The following is a 12,975-nucleotide window of genomic DNA, read 5'->3' as shown; positions in this document are numbered from 1 at the left end:
AGACCACGAAGGGTCATGCGAGGGAGTCGTTTTCTCAGCTGGAGTGAAATGCAGGGCAGAAAGAGCAGCACTGGAAAAAACAAAAACCTGAAGACCTCTCTGCTTTTATTTTAGTCCAAAAAAGTACAAATCCCTTTTCTGAGTGTTGGTACAATTGCTTTTTTTTTGTTGTTCATCCACTGGTTGCTTACAGACTGCAGAAACAGAGCCGGTGCACATGGGGATTAAAAGACCAACAACGCTCTCCTTCTCATCCCACACATTCTGTTGAAGTCATCTTCAAGATTTTAAGTTTATTTTCTTTTTTTCCCCCTCAAACACAATTCAGTGAGTTTTAAGACATTTTTCTCCAAGAGAGAAAAAGAACAAAGTGTCATTCTTTGCAATAACCACAATAAGAAGAACTATCGTCCTCTAAGTAGAAAAAAAGGGAAGAAAGTGTCGCTGCGCATTTCTGTCAGGTGTCCTGCGGAGGCGGCAGGCGTCTCAGCGTAGGTGAGAGATGCAAACACCCACTGGAGGAGAGCCTGAGAGCTGCGGCAGCGCCCGCTGACCGGGGTCCCATGGGTGCGCCTAAAAGCACCCAGTGTCCGAGCCCTGATTGTCAGCTATGCTGGAAAAGTCTCTCTCCTGCAGACTCGTTGTTGTTTTCTTCACATAGATTACTGAAGCTGACTGCGGCGGATGATGGTTTCTGATGATCCGTGTATGAGAAATATTGAAAAAAGCAATGAAAAAAGTTGAGTATTTGATTTCAAAAGCCAGTAAAGCACTAACGACTGACTATATGGATATTTAAAGTTTCCTCACATAAAGTGACTTCATGGTTTAAACACACTGACTACAGAGAAAGAAAAAAAGGCGGCGTATATGTTGGTTTGGCAGTGTCCAAGCCCCCAGAGCCACATGAGAGCAGCCGGGGTTCACCGGGATGATGCATTCAAAGACGGGTGTGTTGGGTGTTCACTATTGTGAATGTGTAATTTTAAAGAAAAACAACAATCTAGCTACTCCTCGTTTTCCCTCCAGTCACTGCCTCCAATGAGAGGGCCGTTGTTGCGTTTGATCTTCCCGGCCCTCTCAGATGGATGCGCCGCCCTGCAGGCGTCATGGCCGCCAGCTGGTTTATGGACGGGGTGAACGAGGTGGGCGGTTGGTAGCTCGACTGCCCATCCCTCTCTCCTCCTATCTCCTCCTATTCCTCCTCTTGCTTCTTCCCCTTCTCCTTCTCCTTTTCTTTTTGCCCTCAGATGTGCCTCTTCATGTGCAGGGCCAGGTGGTCCGACCGAGAGAAACACCTGCAGAGAGAAACGGAGAAACCACGTCAATCCAACACACTAAATATGCATGGAATATGTATTCCACGGAAAATACAGTCAATGAGAGATGGAAAATGTTAAGCTGAAACCCTGATAAATAATTTAAATAAGAATAAAAGACAGCCTATAAACCTAAAAGCCTATTGACAATCAGAAGAGGTGCCAAAGCACAATTACGAAAGATAAGCAGAATACAGTACATCAGGCTCTGTATAAACTCATGAATGATCCCAATGAAATACCCACTGGCATAGTCTATATCTTGGGAGCTCTCCATGATCTCAGGCCCCTTGAACCTCCCACCGGCTATGTGTATTTGCTGGAAATGTTCCACAGTTCCAGCCTCCCTACTCTACATGTTGGCTCTTAATCCTGGGAACTGCAAGGCCCACTGAAATACTTGTCTGTCCCAAGCCCCCTGAACTGTCCACCGCGTGTTCTGGTTTAACCAAATGTGAACTTTTATGCAGTATTTTCAAGACGGTGGAAATTTACATATTTATGCAGCGTTGGCATTCTGTTAGGTGGAAAGCTTAGTGACCTGGGATTAGGTTAACCCAGACGGTTAAAACTGTTAGCTCTGTCAGCGGTCTTGCCCCCGTTTGTACTGTAAGCACTGTTAGGTGCTAGCCACCGGCTCAGACATCACTTTGTGCAGAGCCGTGTGCAGGCAATCCCAACCTTAGGGTTTATTACATCGTAGAACGCTTCCGATGATTGGCTGTGAGCAAAACTATGACATTTCTTATAAAACGTTACAGATCTGGGGACAAAACGGATCGATTGCAGGTATTGGTAGAATGGAAAAGTTTTGAGACGACTTGGCACTGGGTTTTTTCGTACCGATACCCAGCCCTAGCCGTGCTCATGCATTAGCCACTTAAGCTAACTAGCTTATAGTATACATTTATACATGTATTTTAGCAGTGTAATAAACTGGGGTGTCAGGTGTGACTATGTGGCAGGGGGGCCCCTTGGCAGAATTTTGCTAAGGACCCCAGAGAGGTCAGGATCGTCTCTGTTGAGTTTAGTCGACCAGAAAAAGCTAAAAGGTAAGAGAATGATCTCGACATGAATAGGAGAGCTCACGGCTTAAAACACAAACGTATTAATGCAGAGAACTGCAGTGCTTTTTAACCGCTTCATTTTAAATGTACGGTGACTTTCAATAGTCCTACTTCATTATGTCACACCAGTGAAACCCAGACGCAGGGACGAATATGGGCCAATTCAGGCTCAGTGATTTCCTAAATACGATTCAAACACGACCATAAATCACAGCCAGACCTCCACAGCTCTGCAGTCAGTCCTCCAGCTCCGAGTAGAATACTATTGTAGAAACTAATTAGATATGCATTGTGAACAGGGACACTAATGCAGACAGGCTGGCAATGCTCTCTGATGCCGGGCAATTTAACTCAGCAGTGACTGCACCGGGTGCGAGAGAGAGAGAGAGACATAAAACCAGGTGCTGGATGATGTGTTATATAAGAATCGGAATGTCACGAGTGCTTTAATTTTATTACACCATTAAAGCTGAACATTCCCAATAAAAATGAATCGCAAATGATATGACTAAAGGAGAGGCAAAACAAAACGTGGGCGAGGAGAAAATGAGAAATTAAAAATTTAATTTGCCTGAGGCTTTATTCATTATTAATTAGTCAAGGCTATTCTATGTGTGTGTGTGTGTGTGTGTGTGTGTGTGTGTGTGTGTGTGTGTGTGTGTGTGTGTGTGTGTGTGTGTGTGTGAGTGTGTGTGTGTTTAGGCAGGATATCCAGATGCAAGTAGACAAAGCTCAAGACTCAAAAGTACAATAGAAAGTTTTGCACGTTGCAGCAAAATCTGCTGTCTCTAAGATGGTTGGTTCTCCTTACATCATGTGTATCATATGACTTCAGATCCTGCAGGAAACGTCAATTAAACGACGTTAAACGCGACTGTTTCACAACCAATGTTAACCAAGTTAACCATGCATTGCCGCGTTATCCGCAAGCATTTTACACCGTTAACCACTTGTTACAACTTTCACTGTGACTGTTACACAACATTACCCATGTGTTAAATGTGTGTATGTGTTTCACACAGTAAACCACTTGTCACAACGTTGACTGTTACTCAAGGTTAACCAGGTGTTACAACTCTAACCGCAACCGTTTTACACAGTAAACCACTTGTCACAACGTTAACCGTGACTGTTACACAACGATACCCATGTGTTACGACATGAACCAACGTGTTACAACGCTAACCATGACCGTTTCAAATTGTAAACCCATTGTTACAACGTTTAACGTTTAATACTAAGCACGTGCAAAGGTTTTGCGGTAAGATACCAGGCAAAGGGCCAGAGGCTTCTGCCTAAGCTGCAAAATATGAAGATTAGGGGTGTTGTTCACAGTTAACAAAAGTAAAACCAAGGTTACAGAAGTCTAAAAACACACATTTTTGCCAACCAGAAATGAAAACAAGATGAAAAGATTCAGCTGTCTTTCCTGTTGTTTGTGTTTCAGTGTGGACATTTTGTAGGATATTAGTTGAAACACATAGTTTGGGCAGAACCCCCTTTGACATTTAAAATTTCATAAGTTTGCAGATTTCAACGTATTCCTGTTACATGATGTAAGAGTACAGTTGAACTTTGCTCTCATCTCTGTTGTGTGTGATCTAGTGTGACCATGTGGTACCTACTGTACACCTTCACCAATCTGTGCGTGTGTGTGGCTGGACAGATGGCCATGCCAGTTACTGTGTCACTGCTGGGGCGCGGAGCAGCCAGACCAGCTGGTACCCCCCATCCACCCCACCCCACACACACACACACACACACACACACACACACACACACACACACACACACACACACACACACACACACACACACACACACACACTCCTTCTTCCCATCCGCCACTTCCCCTCCTCTAAACTCTCCCTTCTCCTCCTCCTCACTTCTTTTTGTCCTCCTCCTCATCACTCCTCCTCCTTCCAGAAACATCGGGGGGTCCCCGCTTGATTAGGCAGGATTAATGACAGACTGCAGTGTGTGTACGTGTGTTTGTGTGTGTGTGCGTGTGAGTTTCCCCAGGAGAAATTGTGTCAGATTGAACAGTCTATCTAATGTTAACCTCTCCTTGGCTGCCACTTTTTGCTATTCTCATGGTAATATTTGGTGGGCTCCACCCACCACAGATGTGTGTATGTGTGGTTTTGTGTGTGTGTGTGTGTGTGTGTGTGTGTGTGTGTGTGTGTGTGTGTGTGTACTACTGTAAAGACACATCCTGGATATGTTAAGCATATTTCCATTCACTTTGTAATTTGAGCATCAAAAAGCCTTTAGGGCTATCCTAAAGGGATGCTGGAAATATGTAAACAAGACTATAGATGCTTTCAGACAATTAGAACTTTGAATCACAGCAGCACAAGCTGCTGTTTTCCACCTTCAATATCATTAAGCAGCTAAATAGAGCAGGTTGTAGTTTAAAACAAAGGAAATATTCAGAAATATGACACAATTATACGTCTATACTTATTTTATTTTATATTATATACTTACATGGCGGACTGACACATAGCTGGTTGAAAATCGGCTAAGTTAACTTTAACGAATTAGACCTTAGCAACACTGTTTTGGAAATTGAAATTTTGTATGCCCCAAAGTCTCATCTGATTGTTTAATTTATACATACCCGAGTGCAGGATGAGTCATCGAACATTTGAAACCATTCTAAGTAGTTTTGTTGCCTAAACCTCACTTCCTGTGGAGACTGAAGTTTATTTTGAAAAGAAACTATGCATTCAACAATTGTTAATTGACATGCTGTCCCTTGCCACGTACACATTGTCACTAGAGGAGTTCATAAAGCGACACAGTTTGAAGAGCAGTGAGAATGCATTGGCTGTGATTGGATGTTCCGTCCTGAAATGCCCCCTGGAAGTTGTAGTTTACTTCTCTCTGTACATTTGTATGCGTGTAATTCTGTCCTTTAATCCAAGAAGCTGATATTCTTCTAACACAGATGTCCATCCTTTGCAGTGATGATTCTATCAGGAGAGTAAAGCGAAAACTCCATCTGCTAGTCAGCATCACTGTCAATGCAGAAAACGAACATTTAAGCTCAAATTACCTTTACTACTCTATTACAACTTTGATGTACGCAATGATGATGCACCTGTGTCATTGTGTATCCAAGTGTGTCATTGTTACATCTGGACCTAAAAATGTTCACGTTTGACTTTGCATCTAAGCGTCTGTGGGTTCTACACGCATGTGTGTGTGTCGAGTGTTCACACACTGCGTTTGTGTGTGAGCCAAGAAGGAGCTAATACAGTCCCAGCTCTCAGCCAGGATTAGAAGCTTCCAGCAGGTTTCTGGAGGGGTTTATGTCTAAAACCCAAACTAGAGGGAACCCGCTACAGCCAATTACACTGTCTCTAGGGCAAATGTGTGTTCGTGTGTGTGTGTGTGTGTGTGCGTTGTTCACCAGAAAAGGTAGTGCAGGCACACACACATACAGAGAGTGTGTATGTTAAAGTGGAGCTGGCATCTGGTGCCACTCAATTAGCTGTGACCAGTCTGCCAAGAGCCAGAATCCATTTAACTGCCAGCACAGGGGCATGAGTAAGCACATGCACACACACACACACACACACACACACACACACACACACACACACACACACACACACACACACACACACACACACACACACACACACACACACACACACACACACAGTCACACACAGGAAACACACACACACACTACCTCCAGGACCAAACAGAGACGCTGTGACGTCCCTGGCTTTTGTCCACAGGGAGATTTAGTTTGCTGTCGTTTTGAAACACACACTGCATCATCTTTTATATTACTTTTTTCTACCTTTGTTTTCCACCGAGGTCAAACTGGGCTGGACATGAGTCGGCGAAAAGAAAACACGGTGAAGCACGACCAATAAGTAAAATCGTATATCAACTGGTGGTACAGCGTGACTTAAAATCCAATAAAAAGCATATAATAAAATAACTTTTAATGCATTCATATGGCTGCCAAAAAAAAGGTGAAACCATTAGGTATGTAAAATGATTAAATATTGACTATATTATTATTCAATTGACTATACCAAAAGCTACGCTCTTGAACCTTTATTGTCCAGATAAGAACTCACAAGAGCTCCTCCTGTAGTCACCTGTCTTTAAGAAAATGATCAGGTCTATTCTACACTTCAAATAGACTCATCTGCAGCATTTTCTCTCTATAAGTGATTATCCAAGGACTTTAATTTCATTGTGCGAAAGAAAAAAGACGTAAACCGCAATGCTACATGAGATACATGTAGATACATGTAGACGTGTAGCGAACCAGAATAAAAAAAACGTTGTTTGATTCATCATCTGTCAGAGCCTTTATGCTAACTGCCTACTGCTTAGGATGCATTATCAAGAAATGCACAACATAAGAAAAGTTGGTGCACATGCGCAGAAGCATGAAAGAGCTGCGCAAATGTAAATACGCTTATTTGCCGTCTTACCAGATGTCAGTTTTGATCGTCTTTCATTTACCGCAGGTTCAATGCAGAGAGATGCTCTGTGATGTATTTATCCTAGCTCAGCACAGTCATCTGATTTCTGTTGTATCTTACACACACTGTGGTTTGAGGAGACGTTAGCTCATCCCTTGGAGCTACAAGAGCTGGGCCATGTGGCATTTTACAGTTTTGTGCACTTCTCTATTTTATTGATATATCTGTATACATCTATAAGATTGTTCACATTACATTTTTATGTTTTTGGACAACTGGAAACACAATACTAGAAATTTGAAGACTTGGAAATTGTGAAGGGCATCTTTAATTATTTTCTGCCATTTTTTGAAAGATTTTAAAGACGTGATTGATATATCAATATGGCCATATTTGGACCTTTTGACCTACAATACCAGGACTTAGCCATCATTAATTTGATTCTATACACCTTCTGTTTTTCTGCAGAGTATTGACAATTAAAATTGTGGGTTGCAGCACTAATGTTGACAGATACTGCCCAAATATGTGATGCCCTGGCTGACCAGAATCCCATTTGGAGTCCCTGTTTTACTGACTTGACAAGAAGATCACCTGTTTTTTTGTTTTTTTGTAGTTCTACTTGTGGGGGATAAAGCGCAGGTTAAACAGGGTCCTCGACAGGTGAACATGCCACAATGTGCTGCAAATGTAAAGTTTCACTGCGTGTTTTTGTGTTCAGTGGATATCTGCGTGGGAGTGTTTTTACCTGTCGCAGTGGTTGCACTTGAATGGCTTGGCTCCGGTGTGTTTGCGGTAGTGTCGTGTCAACTCGTCACTGCGGGCGAAACGCCAGTCGCAGCCCTCCCATGAGCACTTATAGGGCTTCTCACCTGAGAGAGAGAGAGAGGGAGAGAGAGAAAGAGAGAGAACGTGTCACATTTTATTATAATTTCGACATCTAATTTCACATATTTAATCTACAGCTGTTCGCTAATATACAGGTAACAACCCCTGGCTTTTTCAAGACCTAAACACAAACACACACACACCTACACACACACACACACACAAACCTAGACGCACACTCATACACAGCCCAGGGGCCGAGCAGGCAGGCCAGTTTTAACACAACAGCCATTTCAATGAGCCAATACACTCAATTAGCTGTAAATGAAGTCTTTCAGCACTGCGGCGTGTTAATTCATAATCCTAAATTCACCCTGAAATGAATCTCGCTCCCCCACACACACACACACACACACACACACACACCCTGAGGTGGTGGGATCTGAAATGTAAATGAAGTTTCATCCCCCACTTCACCAGATGGGAGGAGAGATGCTCTATTGTTCTCAGCCTGTAGTTATCTCTCCATGATAGAAAGCCTTCCAGCTGTGTGTATGTGTGTGTGTATGTGTGTGTGTGTGTGTGTGTGTGTGTGTGTGTGTGTGTGTGTGTGTGTGTGTGTGTGTGTGTGTGTGTAGTGTGTGCAGACTGTCTTCAGATGGGACGTGGTGATGTCCTGACTGCCTGTATGACAGTGGGGTTCTCTCTGTGAGCAGATAATTCAGAAAATATAGCAACCCAAAAAGTGGGACTACAATGACTAAGAAAATGTAAGCAAGAAACAATTTTATTCAATGAACACTCTTAATGCTTGCCCCAGCAAAGTCTGAGGAAACAATTTACGGCACTAAGATCAGAAGAGCATGTGTTAATATTTACACAGGCAAAGATTGGCAGTGAGTTGTACTTTTTAAATCTTTGTTACCTTGGTCTGCCGCTCAACAGATGGTGAATTTGTGGGGTTTTGAAAGGATTCAAATGGACTCTAGCAAAATGACAGGATGCCAAGGGCAAGTAAATCAAAAAAACATTAATAGTATTTATCAGATAAAATGAATAAACATTAAAGGCCCATGACTCATCTTTCTGTGAAATTTAATTTTCAAATGAACTGACTTATTATTTCTACTCTTGCTTCCAGGAAAAATGCACCTTGGCCAGATTAAGATCTTAAGTCACCAGGCGATGGCACTCATGAAAAAACAACTACCGTTTTTGTCCACAGCATGTAGCATATTTTTATGTTCAGTCAGGACTCACACTGTCTTGACGCAGTAGCCTCATTTAAATGAATTTGATGTTTTTTTTTTTGTTTTTTTTACAAGTTTTCAATTAAATCAATAAATAAAGGAAATAAATGTCAAATTGATAAAAACAAAACACTCAAAAACATAGGCCTTTCTCCACTATACACTCTCAAAATGGCCAAACCTAAATGCAGACCCCTGTTGTATGTGACTGTGTGTGTGGGCTGGGGGGTGCTAACTATAATTGGGGTTTTAATGACTCTTTATGGGGAGTATTACAGCAGTTTACAGTCAGTTAGCCAGATGTCCTGCTAGTCTCTCCACCCTCATCACAGCACACACCAATCTTTCCAAGGAGACGAACACAAACACCCAACAGGCCAAAACTAAGTGGAACTAATATGAAAATTGAAATATTTCACAATACGGTGAAAACGATAATTGGATACTAAAGGGTTTTGTTGTTTTCACAATGATGTTGGTTTTTATCAGGAATTTGGAAATAAAACAGTGAAACTAATTTCAAGTATAACCTGGTTCCAGATCTTTGCATTGCCACCCACATCTTGGTTTTTAATAGATTCAAACCAGTCTGGTGCTCACTGATGTCTGTTTTCCTGTCACAACAAACAACTGAGCCAATCAGAATTTTGTTGTCAGGACTAACAATTCATCATCTTCCTGTGTCTGAACCAGTGCAAAAAATATGACACACTTGGATGAGATTGAGAAATGATTAATTCCTCCTAGCGACCTCTTCTGCAATGCAGTTATGAATAGTTTTGATGTGAAATATTCGCAGTATTCGCAGTAAGTATTTCTCATTTTAGTTTTCTTTTATTTGTGTAAAGGCCTTATAAAAGAGCAGTTACTACTGCTTTTTTAAATGATGTGATCTTGTTTCACCTTCTTGAAAATGTTCTAGTGCTGGTTGAAGGAAACACCTATTTTTTTCAAATTAAAGATTCATTTTAATGCAGTTGCTCTACAGGCGCAGATTTTGATGTACCTTCTTTAAATCATACTTCATCATACTTTTAGATCGCATACCAATAGGTAAACCAAGTGTGAGTTTGTTTTTCTAAACTGTAATTGCCTTAATTCACCTCCTTGAATCGTGGTGTCAGAATGACGGAAGCTGTAGAAAGTACACCTTCACATGGACCGGTATTTGAGGCGCGGACGGGCTCTGACAGCGAGGTGATGCAACGACAAGTAAAAGATGATGTGCTACAGGAACATCCGACCTCTTTATTCCCCCCCAGTTCCTGTGTGTCTTTGATCAGCGTCGTCTTTCATCCACATACACAACGTGACGAGGTGACGCAGTTGTTCTCGGACTGAATGAGTTCCAGATCGTGAGCGGTGCCCTCCTGGATTTGCATATTCAAATGGTCTAGTCAAATCTCGGGCCGTCGGTTGCTTATTTCCCCAATAGGGATCTGGGTTTTGTTTCAGTCTTAACATTGTGCATTTCGTGAGATAGACTTCCCTCTGTCATCTAGTCTACACTTTCTGTTTTGTTAGGAGACAAGACCAAATATCAAGTATCCTATCAAGTATCCTATCAAGTATCCTATCAAGTATCCTATCAAGTATCCTCCCTCTCCAAGCTAGCCTCTGTTGCACCTAATTTTTTAATTCATTGGGTTTTGTCATCAAAGTTTCTTTCATTATAGAGTTGACATATGCCCTAGGAGGTGTTCTGTCCATATTCTAGCTAAAAAGCTGGGATAGTGAAGCAATGAATTTAAATTATGAACTAGAGTAACAGAAAAGGTACTGGTGCTTTTCTGAAATTTTGACGAGATCTTGCACTAGTGAGCTTACCAGACGTCTGCAGTGCACTCCTCAACTCTGCTTGAGGCTATATTAGCTGCTATTATAACACACCTGAAACTCATGCTTATTTCTGATACTTCCGTTACACTAAGCGACACTCTACACATGATGTACTTAAATGCGTAGTTGGTGAATTATAAACGGTAGTCTTGTCTCAAAAGAAACACGCACCTTCTGTAAATGACAATCTTACCATTGGGCCTTTTCTTCTTTTTCTTTGTAATGGCAAATTGCAACCAGACCGAGCAATAACCGCCAACATTTGACCAAGATTGTCGCCAAAATATCTGTTAGCTTGTTTGCTCACTTCACAATTGCATTAATTGTTTTCCCGGCTTTCACCAGAGCAACCACTGCAGCGTCCTTTGTTGCCTTTTTAACAAGTTTGGTGGTCCCTCCCCTTCCGCTATAAGTAGCCAAGAAGGCAACCACTGAGGGTAAGAAGTATCCAGTGTTCCACACTCAACTACATTACCCACAATGCATCTCGACTACCAACAGTATTGTCTGGAGCAGCGTACTATGAGTACCCTCTACACTATCTGGGTTCGCATAGTACACTGCACAGAACACAATAGCAAGACTAAGTACGGAAGAACCCAAATTGTGACTCAGCGTCAGAAAGAACTGTTGGTAGTCAATTTGCAATGTGGGTGATATATGTGCCAGGTTTTGAATTGGATGATGAACGTATGGAATAAAAGAACATATCTAAGGTTTTGTTTCATTGTTATCTATTTTTAAACTGTCCATCATGAGACTTACAGTGTTTTAGACGTGCATGGCAAAAAGCTGTTGAGTACTCTTTTGGACAATGGACTATGGAAGCTTTATGGGTTGTTACAAAGGGTTGTGAGCTTTACTGCCAGTTAGGTGCATCAGCTGCAGTATCGAAGGCTTTGTATTAGCACATGATAATGGGAAAGAAGAAATCTCATGACCGATATGGCCACAAGGTGTTTGTGATGACCGCCAAGTATGAGAAAAGAGATATAAGTGAGTCAGATGTGGTTTCTCTACAGGGCGGCTGCAGAGGATGGATTTGGTGGAGAACCCTGGGGGAGACTCAGAACGAGCTGGAGAGACTTCATCTGTCAGCATGTGTCAGGCCCCCCAGGAGGAGCTTGAGGAACATGCTGGAGAAAGTGTTTGGGCAGCTCTAGAGTACACACCATATAGTCACTATGACCACGACCGGGACTAGTGGCTTGAATATGGATGGATGGACTATCAATAGGGTCCAACTGACACTGGATTTCCAATATTTATACTTAAGAACAATAAAAGCCTCTCTTCTTCCTTTTTCTTTTTTTACTTAGATATGTCTGAGGAAGGATATTTTACAGTTAACCAAATAAACTTAAAGTATAAGATTTAAAAAAATAAAAATAAATGAGTCTACTCAACTTGATTTGAGAAACATTTCTGAAACTAAAACACGTATTGCTGCTACTAAACTGATATCGACCTGGCATGTTAATATAACTCAGGCTCTAATAGAAATATACATATATTTTGTTATTCCTCCACTCTTCTTACTTCTTATTCGCATCAACCAAGGTTGTTCAAAAAGATGAATCGAGACAGGAGCGAACAAGACTCTTCAGTCGGTGCAAGAGTTTTCCCAGTAACGTTTGATTCTACAACAGATTTACTTTTAGTTCTGTTAAGAACCAAAAATCCCCCATGTAGAATCCTCAGCAGCAGTATCAGAATGTGAGAATCCTCCTCCTCACTCCACAGAGTCCTCCTCGCTCAGGACTGAATACAGGACTGATATTTTCAATATGCAATAGCAAACCACTTGGCAGCTTATCCTGCTGGAGAAATGTTACACTCAAAACCTGCACGTGTGTGTGTGTGAGTGTATGCCTGTGTGATATGGGGTAAGAGTGTAAGAGTGGGGGCCGCAGGTGCCAGACAGGCAGCCGTTTCACACCCGTCTTCTGTAATTGGCCAGAGCGCTCCATCTTTCTTCAATAGGAACCCCCCCCCCAAACACACACACACACACATACATGCTATAACACACACACAGTTGGAGGAATGAAGCAAGGCCAGCTCGGGCCTGACGCCACAGCAACCATGACGCCAGCCAATTATAGAACGGCAAAGCAAGGATGCGTGGTAAAGTCACCTAGCAACTGAGAGAAAGAGAGAAGGGGGGGGGGGGAAAAGAGAGAGAGAGTGAGAGAGAGAGAGATTAACAGGCATG

The 12,975-nt window shown here is 42.1% G+C and overlaps 1 protein-coding gene across 2 annotated transcripts in view; it reads right to left on the bottom strand.

Moving 5' to 3' along the window:
* Nucleotides 1–1,215: 1,215 nt before the first annotated feature.
* Nucleotides 1,216–12,975, bottom strand: part of klf7b (Kruppel-like factor 7b) — a 62,483-nt gene continuing 50,723 nt past the window's right edge. For both annotated transcript variants that reach the window (XM_054615600.1, XM_054615599.1), the window contains 2 exons: nucleotides 7,592–7,715; nucleotides 1,216–1,298 (listed from right to left, as the gene is read on the bottom strand). In XM_054615600.1, the coding sequence (XP_054471575.1) occupies nucleotides 1,247–1,298; nucleotides 7,592–7,715 (176 nt within the window). In that variant the 3' untranslated portion in view covers nucleotides 1,216–1,246. The remainder of the gene's footprint in view (nucleotides 1,299–7,591; nucleotides 7,716–12,975) is intronic.

The sequence above is a fragment of the Anoplopoma fimbria genome, chromosome 16 (assembly GCF_027596085.1).
Source record: "Anoplopoma fimbria isolate UVic2021 breed Golden Eagle Sablefish chromosome 16, Afim_UVic_2022, whole genome shotgun sequence".
NCBI classification, from domain to species: domain Eukaryota; kingdom Metazoa; phylum Chordata; class Actinopteri; order Perciformes; family Anoplopomatidae; genus Anoplopoma; species Anoplopoma fimbria.
The sequence above is the reverse complement of the archived record's forward strand: the minus strand, read 5'-3'. Positions and strand labels throughout refer to the sequence as shown.